Source organism: Nylanderia fulva, unplaced genomic scaffold (genome assembly GCF_048542155.1).
Source record: "Nylanderia fulva isolate GAGA-0341 unplaced genomic scaffold, ASM4854215v1 Scaffold5, whole genome shotgun sequence".
Classification (NCBI taxonomy): Eukaryota; Metazoa; Arthropoda; class Insecta; order Hymenoptera; family Formicidae; genus Nylanderia; species Nylanderia fulva.
The window spans coordinates 6,708,435-6,735,137 of record NW_028190587.1 but is presented as its reverse complement, the minus strand read 5'-3'; the positions used below and the strand labels follow the sequence as shown (position 1 = coordinate 6,735,137).

At 31.8% G+C, this 26,703-nt stretch overlaps 1 protein-coding gene across 9 annotated transcripts in view; it reads right to left on the bottom strand.

Annotated features, from left to right (window-relative positions):
• Nucleotides 1-26,703, bottom strand: part of Liprin-gamma (liprin protein kazrin) — a 183,981-nt gene that overhangs the window by 155,643 nt on the left and 1,635 nt on the right. For 7 of the 9 annotated variants that reach the window (XR_014925711.1, XM_085487117.1, XM_085487118.1 and 4 more), the window contains exon 1: nt 13,739-13,931. Coding sequence is in view for 7 of the 9 variants with exons in the window: in XM_085487117.1 (XP_085343243.1) it covers nt 13,739-13,835 (97 nt within the window). In the remaining 2 variants the exon portion in view is untranslated. Of the gene's footprint in view, nt 1-13,738; nt 13,932-18,256; nt 18,428-26,703 lie in introns of those variants that run through there. The other 2 variants (XM_085487122.1, XM_085487125.1) reach the window with 2 other exon arrangements.

The following is a 26,703-nucleotide window of genomic DNA, read 5'->3' as shown; positions in this document are numbered from 1 at the left end:
GTTTATGTTTTTACTCCAATTCGATGAAAATAATTAATTAATTTACCATTTATTAAAACTGTTTTGTGTATATTTTTCTATATATTTTTAAATAAAAAATTGACAAATTTCATTTATTTTGTTAAAAAAAACCAAAACTTTTATTGCTTGACATTTTGACATATATTTTTGAAAATACTACTAGTGCAGCAGAAAGAACCTATTACGATATGTTTAAAAGTATAAAATCAAAATTCTCTTGAAATCGCGAATTATTTTTACAAAAAATAGTTTGGACAAACATTAATCATTTGAAACTAAATTAATATCTCTAAACATCTAATATTTGTTCATAAAAGCATATATCGACAAATTTCCGAGATTATAAATTTTAAATATAATTTCTTAATAAATTTATATTTAATATTCTAAAATCCAATCTATTATTAAATTTATATAATTTTAAAATATAAATAAATAAAGGTAAAGAAATAAATATTGTATACATAAGTAAATAATATGATTAATTTTAACAGAAATTTTAAACCAAGTAGCAAACTGACGTATGCTTGCTACCTGGGAATTTTCCAACTTTGGCTATTACACATGGCGGATTGGAATAACCAATCAGCAATTGATAGCCCGGTATCTTACTAGAGGAACTCTAATTTTTGGGCGCTCAAGGCGGTTCCACGTAACCGCGGCTGACACACTTTTTTAGAATCGGTGCCGCGCGCGCGAGAGGGCGAACGGTTATCGATTTCACTGAGAGCGCGATTTCGCGCACGGCATTTTTCTCTCCCCATCCCTCGCCTCGGAATAACATTTTTCATCCAGAAGGAGAGGTTGCGTCCTTTACGTCAAGAAGACGGAGTCCCCGATAAACGATTGATATATAGCGTGCGCGAGAGAAAAAATGCCGTACTAACAAAAAGAAGAAGTGCAATTACATTCTTACATTCATTTCTTTTCTCGAAAAGTAGAGCAAAAGACGAAATAAAAAAATGAGTCCTACATGATGTATTATAGTTTTATCTGTATCACTTGCTAAGTGACGCATCAAATCTTTTTGTAAATAAAACAAGTATTTGCAATATATATAACTATTGAAACATATTGCATATTGACAATATATATATTTGTTTTTTTATTTTTAAAAGGTAAAAAATGAGAAAAAATCAAAGACTTTAATTGATATGTATACATATTTTATATTTCAACAAAGTTTTTTTCATTTTTTTTTAAATAGTAAAACAAATATATATTTTTAATTTATTTCAATATATATATATATATATATATATATATTGAAAATATTTATTATATTGTTTAAAAAAAATTTTTTTTAAATGTATTTAATGCATCACATAGTAAGTGATACGTTTTAAAATTAGAATATATAACACATAGACACATTTATTTATTTTATCTCTTGCTCTAATTTTTAGATATATATATATATATATATATATATATATGGAAAATATTTATTATATTGTTTAAAAAAAATTTTTTTTAAATGTATTTAATGCATCACATAGTAAATAATATGTTTTAAAATTAGAATATATAACACATAGACACATTTATTTATTTTATCTCTTGCTCTAATTTTTAGATATATATATATATATATATATATGTAATATGCTATCAAAAATAGATCCAGTATGATGATATTTCCCTCGCGATGCAGATGCATACATATATCGATCTTATACCTGCATTCAATCTGATTGCAGTTTGTGTTGGAGATTACAACGACGATAGGAATGTCGAGATCGCGGATTGTTTCTTTTGGCGTTCAGAAATATTTGACAGGCAATCGATCAATCGGAAGGAAGGGGAGGAGAAGCCGGAAGCTTCCGATATACAGGAACAATCGCGCCCCGACAATGAGAGGATATTTCATCACGCGTTATCTCCAAATATGTGTTAGCTCTCATGGCAATGATGTATCTCGCATCGCGCGAATGAAGCTTTAATCACAAATTATAAAGAGAAGCCGCTTAAATTGCACTGTGGTGGAAATTAACGTAGTCTGATAACAGATAGTGTGGCCAGAAAGGAGCGAGAGGATGAAATATTTCCTGCAAACCTCCTGCAATCTCTCTCTCTCTCTCTTCACAGTTATAAATGCACACCAATAATGAAGCATCGGATTAACAAAGAACTGGAAATAACTTTGAATAGCATAATACCACTTAATACTCTTCATCAATATTGCGTATAATAGAAAAAAAATATTTTATTCCACACTCGTCGCTCGCAATTTTTTTATATTGAATTGCATTCTATGCGGATATATAAATGGTAAAATATTTGAATTAAAGGAGAAAAGAATTAAAAAAAAAAAAAAAACTATTTCAATTATATAAGCTTTTCCACACAGAATTTCGTGGAATTACTGAAAATGTTCAACAATGAGAAGATTCACATGTATGTAAGTACAGTGTTCGAGAATCAGATATTTCATTCTCTTATAGACACGTACAATTTCAGCCAGATATATAATAATAATTAATAAAGTAAGCCATTGACGAAAACGTACAGGCAAGAAATTAATTACTTTTTCCCATCTATCCGCCCGTATCATTTTACAGCCATCAATCAAAGCCTCTTTCACGGATTCTTATTTGATCGCAGCAGAGAATAGACGGATTCATCGTAGAAAATAATAAGTTACCGTGAAGAATGACGCAGCGTTAAAAGAGAGAAAGGGAAAAAATCCGCGAAGAAATCACGGATATCTAATAATTCGGGAGCGCGTTGAAAAATTCAAGAGCGAATCTGGCGAGTTCGACCATATTCGACGGAGATTCGCTCCGAAGCCGAGGAATTTCACTTACGCGACGTTCGACGGAATTCTTACGTAAAAGCAGGGGAAAAGGAGCTGTCGTGATGGTCGGTAGTATCCTTCCGACCGATTTATCGAGCCGACGACGACGACGACGACGACGACGCTCGTTCTTTGCACGATGCATTTTCTCACTCGGGAAAAGAGAGGAGAAAGGTGGGATGCACATCGCGCACGTAACGCAAATGAAACTTAAATGAGTAACTAAATCCTACGGGTCACGCGAGCGCGATCCCGTCGACTTTTATCGGCGTTTTCGAGAGTAAAAGCAGTAGCTTGTCAGCTGGATGAATCGCCGGCCGTAATCTCTCTCTCTCTCTCTCTCTTCGTCGTTCTCGGCGCGAGAAAGCGATCAAATTATACGGATTTATCGCGGCTCGCGTAGTTAAACAGGTCTCCCGTATCGCTAACTGAATAAAGCTCCACTTTGATAATTGGCGATAGCAGTGCGAGCGAGTGAATTCGCGGTCACGAGTCGGCAGTAAATCAACGTCCTTGTTTCGAGTCGCTCGTTGTTATTATTATTGTTCTGCGTCCCGAGCTAATGGCTGGTTAAAACATCCCGGATTTGTCAAACAATTATATATATATATATATATATATATATATATTGCGCGATATGTTTGCTGTCATCTAGATAAAATTATCTAGATAATCATCTAGATGAATCTTTGGCGTCATCTTATCTTTATATAGATAATAAAAATATGTATTAATGATTAATAAAGAACAGTGTTTGCTGTCATCTAAATGAAATTATCTAGATGATCATCTAGATGAATCTTTGGCGTCATCTTATCTTCATATAGATAATAAAAATATGTATTAATGATTAATAAAGAACAGTGTTTGCTGTCATCTAAATGAAATTATCTAGATGATCATCTAGATGAATCTTTGGCGTCATCTTATCTTCATATAGATAATAAAAATATGTATTAATGATTAATAAAGAACAGTGTTTGCTGTTATCTAAATGAAATTGTTTAGATGATCATTTAGATGAATCTTTGGCGTCATCTTATCTTTATATAGATAATAAAAATACGTATTAATGATTAATAAAAAACAGTGTTTGCTGTGTCATCTAAATAAAATTATCTAAATGATCATCTAGATGAATCTTTGGCGTCATCTTATCTTCATACATATAATAAAAATATGTATTATCTATACCTGCAGTTTAGATAAAAAAAAAGTATTATCTTTACTAAATTATCTAGAATAATTTTCAGATAATTTTGGTTTCGAAGCATAGCACATAAAATAGTAGAACTTAAGCAGTAAGCAATAAAAATTTATCAATAAAAATATGAATACATATATTTTTACATCCCTTTTATATTTTTTTATAACTGTGTTTACACATAAGCAGTCATAAATAAAAATTATTATCTAGAAAATTATCTAGATCAATCGCCATATAATTTTATTTTTTATCTCAATAGATATACTTAAAACAAAATCATTTTCATCTTATTTAAGATGAATTTACATATTTCTATCTCATCTTTACCTAGCTAAATTTAAAACCATCTAAGTACACACTGATCGTGGTTAAATAAAAGCATTACTAAAGAAATAAATTATATCGATTGTTTGCGACGCGCGATAGAAATACACGTCAAAAAATTCTGTCCGATTACTTTAATCTCGCTCTTTGAAAATAACAAATGCTTTTCTCTCCGACTAATTGTAATTCCCTTAATTACGTGAATGATGATTGTTCGTTATTTGCGACTCGAGCGATATTACGTCACCAAATCAACCGGGAGAAACCATGTGTATTGATAAAAGGATGGGGCGCGGCCGTGCAATTGAGAAAATTGCACAAGTATCGCTTTCACCCTCGTGTTATAGGGGGACCCAGACTGCAGGGTACAGAGGAATCTTCCGGTTTATTTCAGTCAACGGCGGCTTCATCAAAATAAATTTAAGATACCTACATTACAAATTTATAATACGTCCCCCTACACTGAAAACAATTATTAAATTAATAAATATCTATCTGTGTTTTGAAAAGGATTTTTTTATATCAAATAAATATTTTTCACGTCAAATCAATATTATTTAAGCTTAGAAAACTTGACTTCGACGTAACTAGCAAATTTTATTTAATTATTTCACGACGTTTCGACCATTTGGTTGTGGTCCTTTTCAAGTGAAATTTCTACAACATAATATTACACAATAGTTTTTAACATACGAGAACTCAAGTTTTCTAAGCTTATTTTCACCACTAGCGACCAATATTAATTTTGATTAATATTAATTTTAATTGATCAATATTATTTAGTTTGAAATAAATGATTTATTTGGCAGTATTGAAATAAATATTTATTCGAATTCAATAAATTGTTTTCAGTGATATGAACTGAAAGAAAAATCGACTTTTTAGTAAATAATATTTTATCAAAATGATCGTGCTATCCACTGTTAAATTTCCAAATAATTTGAAGAGATATGAGGTACTTTAAAATCTTCTTTTTTATATGAATACCGTGAGAATTTTGCCTAATTGTCCATTCTTGTGCTATCGGCACGTTTTCTATCGGGAAACTTCCGCAATTCGTTAGATTTATCGCCCTGATGTTCCTTAGCACTTTACTTGCTCTTTGGAGATTTAGTTTCCTCCTTCTTAAATTACCTTTAGCAAAGTCACGGAAAATAAAAATAAGAATGTGTTACCTGTTCCACTTGAAACTTGAGTCACGCTAAGATACTGGATTATTTACAGCGTAATTAGATCTCTATTTAAGTACACAAGAAAATCTGAAATTTAAATCAATTATGATAATTCATATAATTTAAGACATGTGCCCGTCAAGTCTGTCCTAGAATAATTTTGTTATTTTTGAATAAATTTTATATTTTCTACAAGTGACATCCGGATATTTTCAAGTGTCACTTGACGGAAAACACGTGTCTGTCAAATCTATTTTTTTCCTCATTCAGGACAAATAATTGCGTTAATTCCATATCATGCACTTGCGACTGCTGATAACTGATCGAACGATAATTTTGTTATTTTCGAATAAATATTATATTTTCTACAAGTGACATCCGGATATTTTCAAGTGTCACTTAACGGTCTGTCAAATTTATTTTTTTTTCCTCATTTGGGACAAATAATCGCGTTAATTCCGTACCACTTGCGACTGCTGATAATTGGTCAATAATTTTATTTTCGAATAAATATTATATTTTCTATAGGTGACATCCGGATATTTTCAAGTGTCACTTGACGGAAAACACGTGTCTGTCAAATTTATTTTTTTTTCCTCATTTGAGACAAATAATCGCGTTAATTCCGTATCACTTGCGACTGCTGATAACTGATGGTTGGACGAGCATTCATCGTAAATGAAGCGGATAGCTCTGCTAGATTTCTCGATGAAACATCAAAACGCGTTTCGCCGTCAGAAACCACGGTGTGCGGTATTGCCTAATTATTCGAGGATAATTAGAATATCAATAATCTATCGCCTGCGTGCGTGACGACGCGTGTTTGCATGACTATTGTTATCAGATCAAACGATTCCAAGTGTGACTCTGCGAATCATCATCGTGTATCAGACGCTGATACTCTCATTAATATCTGACGCCATATAAATGTGGGAGAGAGAGAGAGAGAGAGAGAAAGCGAGAGAATCGGAAATTCTCCAACGATAAATTATACAATAAAGCGGACCGCGTTAATGCACTTGGTACGTTTGCAGTCGGCGAAGTTGAAGATAAATTAGCTCCAACTTCGCCTACCTATATATACCGTACTTGTGAAACGGAGTGAGAACAGGGCTTTAGGAACGGCTTCAGTAATTTCAGCACGTTTCGCGATTGATAAACGTTCCGCAAAATTTCCGCCGGCAATTTTCTCGCTCGCCCCATTGTTCCAGGAGACGAGAATCGCCATTGTTCGTCCAGTGACATCGGCTAATTTCATCGATCGACTCCGACGCCGCTAACAAGCTCAACCGCAAAGCGGCACCACGTGGACGGGATAGTCCGACCTCAAGGTCGACAAGAAGAAGGGAGTGTTGTGCTTAGATGATTTTTAAATTAGCTAAATAAAGATATGGTTTTATGATGTTTCTAGATAAAAGTTTATCTAGTAAAAGAGTTCTAGTTTATAGAGAATCTAGAAAAAATATAATCTAGATAATCTAGATAAAAGATAAAATTATACGATTCATCTAGATAACTTCCAGACAGTGTTGTGTTTAAATGATTTTTAAGTTAGCTAGATAAAGGTGAGATAAAAATATGTAAATTCATCTTACATAAGATGAAGATGATTTTGTTTTAAATATATCTAGATAAAGTACAAAATTATATGGCGATTTATCTAGATAATTTTCTAGATAATAATTTTTAAGCCTGCTTACGTAAACACAGTTATAAAAAAATGTAAATTATAAAAGAAGTATATAAAAATTATTAGAAAGGATATATAAAACATATTCATATTTTTATGTACATGCCTTTAAACCAAATTATCTGAATATTATTCTAAATAATTAATTAAGATAATACTCTTTTCATCTAAGATCCAGATATAGAAAAGTTTCATCTAAATGATCATCTATATAATTTTATTTAGATAACAGCAAACACTGCTCTTCCAGGTAATATATTATTTTTAAAACCGCTAATATAAACTAAAAAAAATATACTCATACTTTTATTTACAAATTTTTATTATTTACTGCTCAAGTATTTTTATGTGCTATGGTCCTATAAGCCAAATTATCTGAACATTATTCTGGATAATTTCGCGAATACATATTTTTACTATCTACATAAAGATAAGATGACGGCAAAATTTTATCTAGATAATCATCTATATAATTTTATTTAGATAACAGCAAACACTGCTCTTCCAGGTAATATATTATTTTTAAAACCGCTAATATAAACTAAAAAAAATATACTCATACTTTTATTTACAAATTTTTATTATTTACTGCTCAAGTATTTTTATGTGCTATGGTCCTATAAGCCAAATTATCTGAACATTATTCTGGATAATTTCGCGAATACATATTTTTACTATCTACATAAAGATAAGATGACGGCAAAATTTTATCTAGATGATCATCTATATAATTTTATTTAGATAACAGCAAACATCTCGAAGCTGAGACTCAAAAATGACAGGTGTCATCGCAGTCCGTAGTTGTTATATGTAATCGGCATCCTCGATGGTGCCAAAGAAAGAGCGGCCAATTCGGCCAACCGTTAATTCGTCGAATTGGTGCCCCGTTCTTGTGCCACGATCTTCGAACCCCCGTTGTGTCGTTGCACTCTCCCTCATCATAACAACCGGTTCGGTCAATCGTCGGCGGCGCGAGGCACCACGTGTTTACCGGCCCGGATCTGGGAAAATATTTTCCCCCGTCGTCTCGATGGGAGGAGATCCTAATCGTGTTCTGGATCCTCGCCCCTGATTCGAGTTCCTTCTTTGCGAGGGGTTGACGCACAGGTCCCCGGGACCGCAAAATTAGGGGCACTCCCTCGGTCTTCGACGTAATCCAATTAATGAATCCAATCGCGACTATCGATTTTGATGGCGACTATTCTTACGAAAGATGTGACACATGACAATTCTAGAATCTTTCTAGAATAAGATTAAATAACTCCTCGATATTGTATTAAGTATATTGATATTAAGACTTGATTGATTTCCACGTTGATATTTAAATTTTAACTATCTATACAAATTTATTGAAATTTTGACCTAACTGGCCAGTACAATTTAATTAGAAACACTACGTTTCGACTCTTAGATACGGGTTCTTTTCAAGTGTAACTTTCAACTTTTGAGTAATTTTACTGCTGTCGAATCAACATCTTGAAAGTTACACTTGAAAAGGACCCGTACATAAGGGTCGAAACGTAGTGTTTCTAATTAAATTGTACTGGCCAGTTAGGTCGAAATTTCAATAAATTTGTATGGTTTTACTCATCACTGGCGACTTCATTAATTTTATCGTTATTTTAACTATCCATGTTCACTTGTGTTACAATAATATTGTTTTAGAGTACATGTAACTTAAGAGATGTAAAATTCTTTATAAATTTTTTATTCATATTTTTATTTTATTTATGTTTTAGAATTTTAGAATTTACAATTTAGAATTTATATTTTATTTATATTTTAATATCTAGAATATATTTTATACATATAACTACATATGTTTTTATTCTCTTTTATTTTCTTTTTCCCTATTTCGATGTTAAAATAAGATTGCATTTTTATCTAGAATAAGTTTCAATAATTCCTTGACTGTATTAATTGATTTTCACGTTAATATTTAAATTTTAAATGCTTCATAACTGTCCATAAATGATCACTTGTGTCACAATAATACTGTTTTAGAATATATGCAAACTAAGAGACGCAAAGTTCTTTACAGATTTTCTATTTATATTTTTATATATATTTTATATTATAATTTTAGAATTTAAAATTCATATTTCACTTACATTTTCGAATATTTTTATTTAAAAAGAATTTAAAAATAAAAATATTCTATAAGAGATATGAATAAAATACAATTTTTAAATTCTAAATATATACATTTCTCTCAGAGATATTCCATATAGAAAATCCACTTATAATTATATTTCATACAAAATTCACGTGTAATAAAGTTTCATTTTCCTTCCCCTACTTCGATGTTGAAACGAGATACTAATCTTAATTCCACGCACTACAGATCAATCGCGTTTACCGTTATCAGTTTTAGCTAAGAAAGCGATTCTTCTCGAAGAGAATCCAAAGCTCTTTCCTGGATTATCGTTATCCAATTAAGGATTCGCGGAGCAACGACCCCGATGAAATGCAGTTTTCTCCATTCGCACCCCTCGAGTACGACCCTCGATCGACCAGCCATAATGGTGCATTCAGTGGCTTTTGCCGGCCAGATCGACCTAAAGCCGCGATGCACAGGCGGAATGAAGTTCATCGACGAGCTTTTCACGTCACTCGGATGAGTAGAGTTCGAATTGTTCCCGATTGTTGTCGATTCACCCGTCGTCAATGGCGTTTCGCGGGTCTATTAGTTAGATTGAAATAATTAAAATGAACATTTATACTACGATCCGTGTCCGCAGGATTTTTTCCAGAAGAGAGTATAATTAATTTTTTTTATTTTTTAATTTCTGTTCTTTCTTAATTTAACAAAATTTTTTTTTTGTTATTTTATTTTATTTTCATTTTTTTTATATTCTAAATATGCAAATAAATTTTAGTATTTATTCAAAAGGAAAGCAAATACTTGATTTTTCTACTGTTTCCGCGCAAATTTCCTCGCGACGACAAAATGTTTTCTAAACCTTATTTATAGAACTGCACATTTCGGGTATCTCGGATATCTCCGATATGTCAGACGTGGAACTAAAGATATGAATTGAAATAATTGAAATGAACATTTATACTACGATCCGTGTCCGTAGGATTTTTTCCAGCAGAGGGTATAATTAATTTTTTTTATTTTTTAATTTCTGTTCTTTCTTAATTTAACAAAATTTTCTTTTTTGTTATTTTATTTTATTCTCATTTTTTTATATTCTAAATATGCAAATAAATTTTAGTATTTATTTAAAAGGAAAGCAAATACTTGATTTTTGTACTGTTTCCGCACAAATTTCCTCGCAACGACAAAATGTTTTCTAAACCTTATTTATAGAACTGCACATTTCGGGTATCTCGGATATCTCCGATAAGTCAGACGTAGAACTAAAGATATGAATTTTTGAAGAGACACGTTTTACACGAAGCGTCGAGGTGAAAACGGGAGAAAACTGGTTCGCCGAAACTTGGAAACGCGCATCAAAATTTGATAATCCTCTTCGGAGCGCATTAAATAAGGAAAAGGGTGTTTAAAGGGCAGTCTTGATGAAGTATTCGGAGAACTCGGGAATCTGTTTATGCTAATGTTTGTGCTAAAGTGTACTCGAAACGCGAAACCGTGAAAATTTACGTCTCTCACCGTCGGTCGCACATCGTTACACCGGAAATCTTTCATTGTCGACAATTTAGACAATTCGACGCCTGACAGATCAGATTTACAACGGGTGTTATTAATTCGTGTCGCCTTCCTTGGGAATTCGACCGAGTTTTTTTTATCGACGGGCGACCCGTTTCGTTTCACACGTCACTCGCAAACCCATTCAGGATCGCATTACAATTTGAGCATAACAACCCGATAACGTCATACACACCTAAAATGATTTATGTATCTGCATCGCGTTTGATTCGCGTCATATTCGCCTGATAAAGAGATCGATTTTTTGCATTACGGAAGAATAAATACAAAAATATCATTCTTCCCTAACGTGTTTTAGATATCATTGGATAGTATTTTGCGACGATAACACATAGCTCTTTTTGAATTTCAAATAGAGCTGGGCGTCAGCTGCTCTTTGAAATGTAACTTCGCAGGATTTTACAATTCTAATTTTATTTTGAATATATTTAAGTAGGGAGAGTAACTTTAAATCTCTCTTATTTGTATGAGAATGTATATAGTTATTAACATTTTATCTGCATAAGAGATCAAAGACATTATTATTCACTCGGTAGCGAATAAAAATCCAGTAAAATGTAACCGGGCGCTCTGAAAAGATAGTATCAAAGAAACAAAAGTTTTTGCTACTCCAATTATAGTAGAAGCATTAATCGCAAAATTCTTTTAGAGATCGAGCATAGAACGCGATGAAAAGCCGCACAGTACGTCGATTCTTCAACTGATGAAGAGTGTATACATATATATTTTTAGAATTTAAAATTTAAATTTTATTTATGTCTTAGAATATTTTCATTTTTAAATTCTTATTAAATAAAAATATTCCAAGATATAACTGAAATATAAATTTTAAATTCAAAAATTATAATTAAAATAAAGATATAAATAAAAAATCTGTAAAGAGTTTTGCGTCTCTTAGTTTTGCATGTATTCTAAAACAGTATTATTGTGACACAAGTGATCAATTTATGGATAATTATGAAGTATTTAAAATTTAAATATTAACGTAGAAATCAATACAGTCGATGAATTGTTGAACCTTATTCTAGATAAAGATGCAAGAATTTTTTTGCGAAATAGGAAAAAAAAGGAAATAAAAAATTAAAAAAAAAAAGATATATATATATAATTATAAGTAAATTTTTTATATAAAACATATCTGAAAGAGGTTTCAGAAATTTTTAATTTGTTTAAAATAAAAATATTCCAACTAGATAAATAAAATTAAATTCTAATTCTAAAATATACACTGAAAAAAAAAAATTATTTAATTATTCAAATAAATATTTATTTCAATGCTATTTTATACACTATTTTTTTAAACTAATAATATTGATGTAAATTTGCCGTGAAAAAATATTTATTTGATATAAGAAATCCTTTTTCAAAACAGATAAATATTTATTTTTGTTTCAAACAAATGTGTAAATGGAACTATTTTAGTAAATATTTATTTGAGTTCAATAGTTTTTTTTCAGTAGATACTCCAAGTCTCTCTATTTCTATCGTGACAGTGTCTGTGCAGTAACGTCGGGATAATGTCTCTAACATCTAACATCAAGGAAACTGCATCAAACAGCGTCTCCTCAAGCAGCCTCGGGAAGCATGCGGAAGCGCGTTTTAACACGAAGGGAAGTGGCGGCCCAGTTTCTCTCGCACGTGGGTATCTATGGTCAGAGACAGCTGGCTAGCTTTGACGTATGGTATTGCGTAAGGGAGGGAGAGGTCAGTTTAAGCACAGGGTGTCTTCTTCACACGACGTTGTCAGCGATAAGCGCGAAATGTCATTTAAAATTATACCTTATACGCGTCCAGGAAACGCGATTTCTTAAATTTATTCAATAATGATCAGTGTTGTGCTTAGATGATTTTAAAATTAGCTAGATAAAGATGAGATCAAAATATGTAAATTCATCTTATTGTTAGATTAAGATCAAGATGATTTTATTTTAAATATTTTTAAATACAAGATAAAATTATATGGCGATTCAGCTAGATAATTTTTAAAACTGCTTATGTAAACACAGTTACGAAAAAATGTTACAAATAGGAATATAAAAATATATTCATATTTTTATTTATAAATTTTCAGTATTTTTTATGCGCTATGACTTTAAATCAAATTATCTGAACATTATTCTAGATAATTTAGTAAAAATAATACTTTTATCATGTAAGATATGCAGATATAAATAATACATATTTTTGTTATCTATATAAAAATAAGGTGACGCCAAAGTTTCATCTAGATGATCATTTATATAATTTTATTCAGATAACAGCAAACACTGATAATTATGTATAAAAATGTACGTATAGTGTTATAGAGAAAAACCTCTGTCGGGTATAAGTCCTTTAATTCTCTTCGACAGCTAATTAGCGAGTCTCTTTGATTGTGTTAAAAATAGAAAGTTATCTTGCGAGAAAGGTCACATCATGCAGTATGCAATATCTCTCAGTGTAAAGAGATAATTGCCATTTTTTGCGACAAAAAATGTCATCGTGCATGACATAAGAAATATATATACCCATATATACAATGTATATCTTATGTACATCAATTTATATTAAAATGCATGTAAAAAAATGACAGTGTCATATTATACAACAAGACATAAATTACGATTTTAAAATGGTTATCAGAGAAACATGCTATTAGATTATCGCGTTTCCGTCCTACATCAACCTTGGCAGTCGTACAGTATATTATCGAATGATAAATAGCGCAATAATCATCATTATTCTAAATTAGTTTCTTTTTTGTCAACTCTTTTGATATAAAAAAACAAGGTTACAGTTATTTTTCTTTTCCACCGTTTAATTATTATTATAATATTTTTTTTTTTAATCACTTTAAATTACACGCACTCACCGAGATTCGACACGTTCGCGTAAAGGTAATAAAGCAGCCAGCGACACCATCGGAACAGCCGGACAGCTGAGCGCTGAAAAATAACGAGTTCGATCATCGTCGCGCGGATGATGACAGTTCGACGATCGGTTTCGGGTGATCTGAATAATGCGATCCGCGCATCGACGATCCGCGTACTGAAGTGGCCCACATTTTATAAACGCCGGCGTACCACTGCATAATATGTGGGGATCGTTTCTAGCGAGAGAGAAAAAGAGCGGGCAGCTGAGAGTGGGTAAGAAGGAGAAACGATCTATATATGTATATCCCCTACTTGAGAGAGACTAAACGAATGACGCTATTCCTAATTAGGATGAAGATCCGGATGTGTTGAGTCCCTCATGTATTTGGTGCCCTTGGCGTCACTCACGAATTAATGTAGAGAAGAATACAAAGTGATGCAACAATGCCAAACAGTCATTTCGATTTAAAAAGACATTTTTTTATACATAGAGAGCAGATTTCTAGCTTATACAGCTTGAATAACTTGTAAATTATGCACTGTGTGAAAAATTGATACAAATAAAAATTGCATGATTTTGTGAGAGAAATATGATATTTTTTTTTATAAATTGAAACATTTCGGAGATTTAAAAATTAACTTTGTTTTTCTAAATAGAATGTTTTTATGTTCACAGTTCGAAAATACGTTGGATTCTGAGTAAAAATATATTATAATTTATTGGTCTTAAACCTAATATATAGATAACGAGATATTCTCAAGGAAATAAGAAATAACAAATCGATGGATAAGTCGTGAGAAATTTTTATGGCTACTCCATTCACTAGATTTAACACCGTTGGACTATTTCTTATAGAGTATATATTAAAAAATAATATATATCGCGTGAGCCACCCAATAATAAAAAAAATAAGAAGGTGCTTGAAATGCTTCTTAAAAGATGTATTAATTTAGATAATTCACAATTCTGTTTCAAAATAAATTACAAGATCATATTATTGTATTAATATTAATGGATAACAGTTCGAGTTTCTATTTTATAATCACCAATATTAATAAACATAAATATTAGTGATGTATTTTCATTTAAAATTCAATACACATTTTAACTATAATATAAAAAATGTAATACTTTATTTAAAAAATAAAATTAATCTTCAAATTTTTGAAATTCCTTCATTTATAAAAAATATATTTCTATGTACTATATATGCTCTATATATTATATGAAACTTTTTCTCCAAAGTATTCAACTCTTATACATATGTAACAATTTTTCATACAACGCATAATTTAAGAGTCATTCAAGATAGGCAAGTTAGATGCATCTCCCTGTACATATATTACTAATTTATATTAATTAACGTATAAATTTATATATATTATATTAATAATTTTTCTCACATCGATTATTCAAGTCATATCGCAAAAAAGTCAAGCTTATCGAACTCCGATAACAAATGCAAAATTATTCATAAGAAAGATTGCTCGCATAATGAACTCGGGCGCATCCACCTCGCGATTCAATCTGAAATGGTAATGGTGAAAGTAATTAACGCTTCATCGTGCTATGTTACATGGGGCCCGAACAAAGATGGCAGATGCGCGCAATTAATTAAATTTACCTCATAGCGTACAATGTTGATGAAACAGAGGAGGGAAAGGATTAGTTCACTGGCAAACCTATACAAGGAAGTTATCCTCCTATCCGATATATGTATGTATATATATATACCTGCGTCTCGCGCGCAAGACATTATACTCATTACACCCGTTATGCGGTAGTTAAAACGTCATCACACTTCCAAATTGCATTTACTGGCGAATATGTTGCGCGTTATCATCTCACGACACAGATCTTCACGGTGGATGCCGAAAATTGATAGCAATAAGTATAGCAAAAGGTCTGCACTCTCTTATTTCGCAGTAAAAGAGTGCAATTAATTTATAATTTGATTTAATTATTCGTTCAAAAATTATTCAATCTTTTTCGAAAGAAATTCTAGTGAATGTATCGGAAAAATGCAATCGATAAGGTGGATATCGAAAATTAATAGCAATAAGTAGCAAAGAATCTGCACTCCCTTATTTCGCAGTAAAAGAGTACAACTAATTGATAATTTACTTTATTTGTCATAAATTATTCAACCCTTTTTGGAAGAAATTCTAATAAATGTATCGGAAAAATGCAGTCGATAAAGTGGATGTCGAAAATTAATAGCAATAAGTAGCAAAGAATCTGCACTCCCTTATTTCGCAGTAAAAGAGTGCAATTAATTGATAATTTACTTTATTTGTCAAAAATTATTCAACCTTTTTCGGAAGAAATTCTAATAAATGTATCGGAAAAATGTAGTCGATAAAGTGGATGTCAAAAATTAATAGTAATAAGTATAGCTAAAAGTCTGCACTCTCTTATTTCGCAGTAAAAAAAATATTAATGTATATAATTATTAATAACTTATTATTAATAATTTATTGTAATAACTATTAATAATTAATAACAATTAATAGTAACTAATAATTATTAGTATAAATATTAATAATAATTTATTTTATTCGTTAAAAAATGATTTCACCCCTTCGACCCTTTTCGAGGGAAATTCTAGTAAATGTATCGGAAAAATGCAGCCGATAAGAGATGATTCGGTCGCGACTATGATCGGATCTATATAAAAAGCTATACGGTGGCTTTGGCACCCACTCGAGAACACGGCACATAAACGGGATATGGCCGGATGCATCGGAAAATATACGGGGCGCAAAAGGACACCGTTGGGCCGCAATGACATTCCGTTTGTAAGCTTACATTGTCGTCGTCGTTTTTCCCGTTGGACGTACATACAAACTTTATGCGAGACATTATCGCGCCTCCATAAAAGGATTCTCAGAATCAAAGGATTCTACGAGAACTCGCAAAATCCCCGTAAACGCGACGCGTCCTGCAGAAATAGTAACCTGGCTTAGCCTCTGTTTACGATTTCTCTCCCTTCTTGCACGATAAACTTTCATCTTCCATCTTTAATGATGGTCATCATTTTCGTGGAAAAACGCTAAGGTGTCACGATCGGGTCTATAATAAATTTCGAGGTAAATCATAGACGTCCGCAGAATTTTTTCCAAGAGAATGCATAATTAAATTTTTTTTTTCTTAATTTTTTTAAATTTATATTTTTCTTATTTTGTTATTTTCATTTTTTTATATTAAATATACAAATAAATTCCAGTGTTTATTTAAAAGGAGAGCAAATGCTCCTTTCTCGCCTTCTTCTCATGAGTTAGATGTATCATTTATCCCATACAACACACAAGTTCGCAGCAATATTGCAACAACATTGCAATATTGTACATTGCATAGCAATATTGCAGAAATATTATATAGGCATGAATTTGCAATATAGTTTAAACAACGTTGCAGCAACATTTCAGAAATATTGTGCAAATAAAATTCATGCAAAAAATATTAGGTACAGAACCGGTTTAAGGTAATAATCCAATAGTAATATTACATATATATTTTATTGCATTATTGCTGCAATGTTATAGAACAATATTTCTGAAAGCGGATATTTTACCGTTGCTGCAACATTTCACAATGTTTATGCAATGTTGTAATATTACAATGAAATGTTGCCATAATGCTGCTGCAATCTTATTGTGTTGTATGGGATAATATAGCGATTCATAATTAAAGATTGCAGCTTAAAACTGCAATAATGCAATGTTTTGATCGTATCGAGTCTTAAATCTGTGATATCAATCAATATCTCTCTCTTCCTAGAATATATTTTCATTAAAGACTTTATGTGATTATTAAATGATTCTAAAATAACGCTTGTATGAAGAGCGAAAATAAGATTTATAATAAAAAGTCAATATTTGAAATGCATGGAAGTGAAAAAGAAAAATATCCGCGTTCTGTGGAGAGCCAATACGTCGCAGGTGAAATATGGAAAACGAAATATTGACAGCTCACACTTGACCCACATGCGATATAAAGAGCGAGTGCCGTGAAGTGCTGAACAAAATGCACGTGCTCATAATAAATGAAAAGGATGCTACGTACGCCTACGTAAAATGAGAAATAATCGCATAAATATCCCTCTATTCTCCATTCCATTAAACAGAATTGCGCGGAGAAACGCGAATTAACGCTGTATTTAATTGACGAATAAAATTGTGCTGAAATAAAAAATTGCTCGACTCTCAAATCAAATGAGTCGTGTCGGGCGATTTTATTGATTGGTCATGAATCGATCATGACGTTATCGGTGACGCGCTGATTCCTTCAAATCGTCCTCGCGCAATCTACAGAGACATCAATGTATCTCGCAAGCATCGCACGCTCGACTTGAGGAGCCAACCTCAATCCCGCTTTCAGCGGAAATTTCGTAGCTTACGACCGCGTTACGTCATCGCGCCCGGAGATACCGATTGGCACGTTGTTTCCGGTTCTGACGTATATAAATTCTGATGGCGGCTCCCGTTCTCGGAGCATCGAAATTACTCACTCTTACCTGATCACGATTCCATGAATCGGCCGCGAACTCTCTCCAGGCAATCTTCGAGCTGCACTTGGCACGTATCCGACGAAAGCGAGTAAGTTCACTGTTGCATAATGACGAGCGATGATTCACGAGTACGTCGCACGAACGCGGCGAGTCACTGATTCATCAAGTCTTCAGTATCTGCAAGAGAACGAAAATTATGTTAGCGTAAGAAATGTAGAGCATTTTAAATTATTTTTTATATTCTTTTAAAAAAAAGTATAATTTTATTTAAAATATATATTTAAAAATATATTTGAAATATAATTTTTAAAAAATTATGTTAGCTTTAATAGTGTTGACACATCACGCAAAACGCGATATCTACGGTTCCGAAAAGCTTGAAGAAAACGTAGAACATTTTTAATTACCTTTACGTATTTTTGATAAATATATAATTTTATTTAAAATATATATTTATAATATGTGTGAATTTTTTAATATTTTTAAAAAAGACAGAGTTGCATTTTATTGGTCAAAGTAACTAGAACCATGTGTAATAAGAACAGAAGGAAAAAGCAATTTTTGTTTTATAAATATATAAGCACTACATAAAAAATAGATCTAGCTCAATGCGTCGCACAAAACATTTAAACATTCCGTTACAAAAGTGTTTCTGTCATCGTGTGTATTTCTCATGACGTACGCACGTGCTTTTATAAAAATGACAGATAAAAAAATATGGAACAATTCTTGAACCGGTTACGTTCCAATTTCACAGTGCCTCCGTTTTGCTTCCACGTCACGTTTCGCCCGAAATTGCAAAAAGAATGACGAGGCCGTTTTGGGAAAGAGGCCAGACGGGTGGGAATAAAGAAGCAAAAAATAAAAACAACGCTAGCACAAACTAATAATCTAACCCCATAAACCCTATTTATCTCTCTATCCTTTTGTTCTCGGAATAAAATGAGAGGTGTTCTCGTACATATAAAGATATGCTACACTTTACCTACGAGATCAAGCGCAAGGATGAGCTCTAATAATAATCCGCACATCTTGACGGAGTCAAGCTGACTCTTCGCAAAACGATGCGGCGAGAAAATCGCGAGTGGAAAAAAAGAACGCGGTTAGTCCCGGCGATACCGCATTCGTCCTAAGGGGTTTTAGACTCGTATTTTCCGCGTCGTCGCAGAGACTCCATTAACGGCAACGTCGTTACTCCAGCTCTGCCCGACCGACCGCAACTTTCGTCGATGGAACAAACCGGGAACCCAGGGACGCGTCCTCCCGTTTCGACGGAAATGGCATTAAAGAGATGGGGTAGAACTTTCGTCTCCTCTCTCTCTCTCTCTCTCTCTCGCTCGTATCTGTAAGACAAAAGTCTTACAGGATATAATATCTTGCTGTGACGCGTACCTATAGCTTCCAGTCGAAGAAACGGCGAAGAAATAATTCAAAAGTTTCTCGCGAAACAGCTTGCGCCACCCTGTTTCTCGCCTCACCCTGTCGAAAACGAGTTCCTCGGAACTACATTTGCCGAACTATAGGTACGCAACATATTGCATCGTAAACATCAGCTCGTGAAATGGAATCAAATTTTTCGCGATTAAGACATTTTTTTTTTTTTGCATTTTCCTAAATATGTATAAATGTAAATATTTAAATTTTATAAAATATTAATGTGTGAAATATAATTAAATTTTCTGCGATTAGGAATTATATATGTTGGAGGAGATAATATATAATCAAATTTTTTATTTTTTGCAGTTTATGCGCTTTTTTGTATTCTCCAGAAGATATCAGTTCGCGTGAATAATACGATAATATAAAATGACAGAGAAGAATATTAAAAAATATAAATATAAATAAAATAAATATAAGATATGTAAATTCCATAAATATTATTCATATATTATCTCGTGAATATAATCAAATTTTCTGTGATTAATGCACTTTTTTTGTGAATTCTCCAAAAGATCAGGTGAATCGTAAAACGGAAAAAATTGTAAAAAAATATGCAAATTCTCCATGAAGCGCAAACTTGCACTTGTTTGAAGTACGTCCGGAATGAAGATATTTTCTCTGTTTTAATGTATCGATCGTCGCGTTCCGCGCGCTGTCGACGGTACATCGTTATTACCGTTGCTATATGTATACAATATATAACTCGAGGCGGATTTATTCCTTTTTACATCGCGTTTTACTACTACTTTCGTCCAAAGGATGTTATTCCAGGCCGATATAATAGACGCGCTCTCTTTCGCGAGGTCGATGCACCATTGACTCCACCTTTTCGTCCAGAGAAATTGTAAGCCGCTCCTTGACCCTAGTTTGCACCACGTGCCACGACAAGTATAGAGGATCAGGTACCATTTATCCACTCTAACCGGTTGCCGTAATTCAAAGCCATTCCGACGACGAGCATTGTTAGCGAAAGAAGATATCAGTTTAAAAGACAACGTCTCGAGATGCCGGCGAGAAATAACTTTTGTCAACAAATTATTTCAATCTGTCATCTCGTAATAAATCCAGCGTATGAATACATCGAACTTTGTGTACTGATCGAAATATAATAGAGCGGGTTTCACAATAGAGGAGAAAATTCTTCAGAATATATGCAATTTTTGATAAATTGAAATTTTAAATATAATAAAATAAATCATAAAAGCAAGTTTAGCTACGTTTAATAAAACTCTTTCTCTTTACTTTAGTTCCTGTAAAAAAGAATCGCGCAAAGTAAAAATATTTCCAGTATATATATAGCAAAGAATAATTTGGCTGAGAGGGTTAAAAGTGAAAATAACATATATTTCAAAAATAGCATCACATTGGCTTTGTATCACGTTGCGGCGTATAACTCTCTAAAGGCCAAAACGGATCAAATTTATTTGATACGGCCAATCGCGCGATCTCTCGTAACTTTATACTCGGTTATTGGATATTGACTAGAGCCGTACGCAAATTTAATCGGCGAATTTAACTGACATTATCCGCTATCGTTTATAGATTCCAATTAGTTCACCATACTTTTCAAGAGATTGTATAATATGCAACTTCTCTTTACGCATCAATTATATAATTATTTCGATTACAGACTATTATAATTAATAATAGCTTATGTACCACCGTAATTCATATCGCTCATTCTTTTTGACATAGTCATTTAATAAAGATTTAGTTTATTTATATTTCACAAATATAATTTACTATGTCTACTCATTTCCAAATATTTTCTGGAGAATATGTATTTATATTTCTATCTTTCATACTCTTTTAATTCATCGATTACTACTCGAAAAATTACTAATCAATGTCCTTTATCTTGACATCTCTTTTAGACACACTTACGTGAAATTCCCCAACATTCAAAAAAAATTCCATATGTTATTTGATTGTATTATGTGCAAACATTTGTCATTTTTGAATTTTTATTTGCACAGTTCTATAAAATAATTAATTAAGAGAGCTAACTTCATATTAATCCCTAACTCTTTAAAATTTAATTCTTAATTTAATCAAAATTTAAATTTTGATATAATATACCTATGTATCAATTTTTCATAATGTTTTAAAGATTTTTATTATTCATTACAAACTCGAAAGACTAATGTAAAAGGAAATTTAGTGTAAATCTCAGGAAACTGAAAAATTAACAAATATTAGAATAATATATATATATTACAAAATTTAATAATAAATAAGAAATAATATTTTACAAATAAAAGCTTATCGAATAAATTAATTTAAAAAATTCACTTTTTAAAAATAGAATAAAAATAAAATCTCATATAAAGTTGTAAACAAAAATTCATTTTAGACATTAAATCTTAAACAAAATTTGACGCGATTAAATATCTTAATATAATATAATGTAACATAGATGGATAAATTTTGACATCAATAACATTTAAATTAATTCTTTAATAATATTTTAATCTTGTATGATAGTGGTTCGTGTGACATTTAGGTCTTAAATTTTACGAAACGGAATGGAAGCTAAGCGTTTGCATATCTGAATAGTACATTAAAAAAGTAATATTTTAAGATCAATAAGGCTAGAGCACGCAATAGTTAAATATCACTGTACTGTAAAAAGCTAAAAGGTTAAAAGGCAGAAAAATCAATTTTTAGTTTACGCTAATATTTTTCTAAAATTTTAGTCCAAATGTGTTTCGAGTGCTAATTATAAACCCAACAGTTTTTTTCAAATATCTAATTAGCGTGTTATTATTACGTTCTTTTTTTTTATATAGTAAACTTGATGGGCTAAGTCAGCTTCTTTAAACCGTGTGAGCACTTAAATCTGCACTTAAGTCAGCACATAATTAAGCACCTACATATTTTAGACTAAGTCTGACTTTATTCAGCGCTGGTGAGGAGGCAACTTAAGAGGGATCCTGATGACACCACAAGTATTGTCAGTCTACGAACGATACCAGTGAGATTAGGGCACTTAATCGCCAGTGGTAGATCAAAAGGGGGAAGCCATTATGTAGCTCGGTGACACGTATTGTGCGTAAACAGGTCTTTTGTCATCCAATTGATCCTGGAATGTGCCATCTGCGCTGCAGGAAAGCTAACACGCGACGATTCGATGGCCTCGTGAATCAGAGTCGAAATATCGCGGAGACAAAGTGAAATCTTAGAAAGAGGAGAAAATCATTCTATTTCCTCTTCTTATTTTTTAATAATTTTTTTAGGTCCATATTAAATTCATATTAAAATTACAATTTAATCTGTATTAAAAATAGGAACGATATATTTAATTCGACCCAAACTAGCCAAGAAAATTTTTATTTTATTTCCACAACGTTTCGACCATCTGTTTTTGGTCCTTTTCAAGTGAAAAATTCCTTGATAAAATTTTCTTGGTTAGTTTGGGTCGAGAATTAAATATATCGTTCCTATTTTAAATACCACTAGCAACGTTTTAAGTATTCAATTTGATTTTAATCTGTATTAAGTTTAAAAAAGAATTTCTTTTTTTTTTTAGAGAGAACGCAATTAATATCACATAGTAAAATTAACGGAAATACGAAATAGTCGCGCGATTACCACTTCCGCGAAAAACGTAAGCTACTTATGCATGTTAATTGCAATTCTGCTGCACTGGACGAACTCGATTTAGATATTGCCGGAAGTAACTGCGAATTCGAACATTGCTTAATATTTTTAACGTGCAGTCGTTGTAGTCTTGAACGTGTATAAAAATAAGCGTGATGCAAATATTTTATTGTGTTTTTCGTTTCATTTTTAGTTATTCTAAATTTAATAACTATCATCGATTCTATCTCTTATACGACGCAGATGGAATAAAATCTTACAGCGACCTAATTTAAACTTCGAATTTCGAGGCTACATGGTGATATCAAATAATTAGTAACAAAGGAGGATGTAAATATTACAATAAGCAAAATATCGATATATTATTTTTAGACTGAAAAGTAAAGAACATAAAGTTAAATAAACTGTTAAAACAAATTTTATAGGAAGATTGAATTAATAATTGAAGAGAAATAATATTAATAATAATAATACATTTCAATTGTGTATTCTGCTGGAAATGAATGTGATGATTTCGAGTCATAATATTTTTCCTATTTTTGAAATTTCTATGAAATTACAAAAATTATTTTTAATCTATAATATTTGATACTATAAATATTGTGAAATTATCATCACTTGTGAAACTATTAAATACATAATTATCGAAAGTTTTTTTTAATCTCTAAATGAGAAACTATTTGCTATTAACTTAAAATATAAAATAGAAGTTCAAGTCCTAAATTATATATCTATCAAAATTTTCTAGAATTCTAAACCATATAAGCAAATTAAGCAGTAGAATTTCGGCTTGAAATGATAAATAATCATTATAAAAATATTCTTGACTAAATTATTTTGTGCATTTTACAATTCATAAAAATATATTTGATATAAAAAAGTGTTCTGTAATAAAACAAGAAGGCTCTGATATACATACATACCATATAAATACAAATTTAGGTATATAAGAAATGGGCTAATTAAAATTATTTTAAAATATTTTTTAATTTTTTATTTTAGTCGAACGTTTCGATTCTTCTTTTGGACCATCTTTAGTAGATCATTTAGCAAAAAAAATTATGAGTCTTGATCCACACATATCTATTTTTTTAATAAATCCTCAAGTCAATCAAAGACGAGATAAAAAAACAAGAAGCAAAAACTGTATATGATTTCAGCGATCAGATACATCAGTCAGTGCTATTTTCTTTATATAGTGTTCGATCGCTTTAAGACTTTATTAAAGACATAAGACGGCTATGTGTAGCAAGACGCACAGTTTTTTTTATTAATCGATGGTCCAAAAAAGGACTAAAATGTTGAATAAAAGTTTAATAAAAGATTTTTAAATAAATCGTGCCTAACTGCGCTTAATTTCTTATCCTGTTTCATATATCTGAAATTTTTTTAATTTTCCTATAAATCACCCTGACACCTTCCAAGGAAACCACGAAAGTATATCGTCAGGTTCACGCATAGTATAATTATATCATTAGTACAATATTAAACACACAGTCCTCAATAGCAACACGTGGAATATTTCATTACGTAGCGAAAAACATAGATGTATTATAGGAACATTCTCACGTGTACTAGTCGCAAGGTTAATCGATATTAGGTATTCTTAGTACACGGAAAGCCACCATATCGCACCGATCCCATAAAGTGACAGTGAAATTTTATCGTCCGCCATGAAAACGCTTTTAGTATTCAACGGTAATAAACGCTTTTACTTTGCGGAGAATCCTTCAGCGCTGTTTTGCGCGATACAAAGAAATTCTGCAATTTCCACGAAGACTCTTCATATTTAACGCGACTCCTCTTTCCCGACGCTCACTTTGCCAATTATTCATTCGATCTCATGATATTCTTTTATACGATTACCGATCAAATCCTCTTGCTATTCGATCGTCGCGGATTAAGCCGGACCAAATTTCAATCTCTCGCGGCCGAAAAGTTCCATCATCCGTGCAATTCGATTAGCGATTTAAAATCGAAATGATCACTATATGTTTGGAGATTTATATAAAGTTCAGTGCTTCTAAAGCAAATTTTTTTTTTAATTTTTTATTTCCTTATTTCCAGTTTTTTTACCTTTACAACAAAATGTGCTAAAATTTATCTCATAATTTCGTTTTTAACGAGCTATAAAAATCGATGTCTCACATTAAAAATTGCCTCGATTAAATAAAGCACTAAATGAAGAAAAAGGTCAATAACGCGCTTGAAATGGCGATCGAGAGTTTCGCGGATTAAGAGCAAAAAGTTAATCTTAACGGGGGAATAAGAACACGATTTATTGGTCGTTCTCGATAATAAAATTAGCCGGTTAGCTGGTCCTCCGTGTTTTGAGGAAGTTTGAAACAGTGGGAGAAAATATATTACCTATATACATGTAAAAATGAAAGGAAGAGAGAAGAGAAACTTAAAACTATTACTAACGAAAATTTTACTATACGGTTCACTATCAGGCAAACTAATTAACGTAATTTACTCAAAGAGAGCAACAAGGATTGACCGAATGATCGATGGATCGAATATGCAATAGCTTCCCTAATAGGCCACACGTTTTCCCCGGTTGTAGCTTGTAAACGGACCAGCGGCACCAGGTAATCCGATACTAAAGTGTCAAATACACGCAGGGTGTGGTACGTCTCTATGTATATAAAGGAAAGCGGAAAAAGCGATCTATCGTGAAAAATGAAAAAAAAAGAGTGTTCATTGAAAATTAAATACGGCTGAAGTTTTTCCTGTTGCCTTGTTTCTCCCGTTGTTCCCACTTGTTTATTCAAGTTTTCAATATACGCAGAGCTAAATAAACGAATAAACGCCTCTTCATGTTACGTGATATATCGACAAAGATGTAAACTGACAGATACAGACATTGCAACATTTTCCCTTACGTTGCGCGTATAAGAATGAAATGGTACAGTATTCTCGCAGCAGATATATATATATATATATATATATATATATATATATAGTGTGTGTGTGTAGGCGTGTTTTCAGCATAACGCCGCGAAAAGTACTACGGATCCTGTGCACACATTTCTGTTTACTCGTCTAACAGAATTATATAGACGACCCGACGCTAGGCGGAAGAAGGAAATGACGTAGCCGCGCGAACTGCAACAACTAAAGTACAGCAGTAGACGTGGTGTTAAACTACCGCGATATTGCATTACAACGAGTCACTGTCCAACCGACTATATTGCTGATGTTACGTCTTCTACAGTGCTATTTTAATTTGTACACAACGCATTTGTGTAACTCTGCGATAAATTGTAAATAATTATGATTCTCTTATTATTGGAATCGCAAAAGATTGATCATTAAATTTTATTATCACAAAATTATAAAATCATAAAATTATACACATGTATATATTTAATTTTATACAAATTAAAACCTATTATATTCTCCATAATATT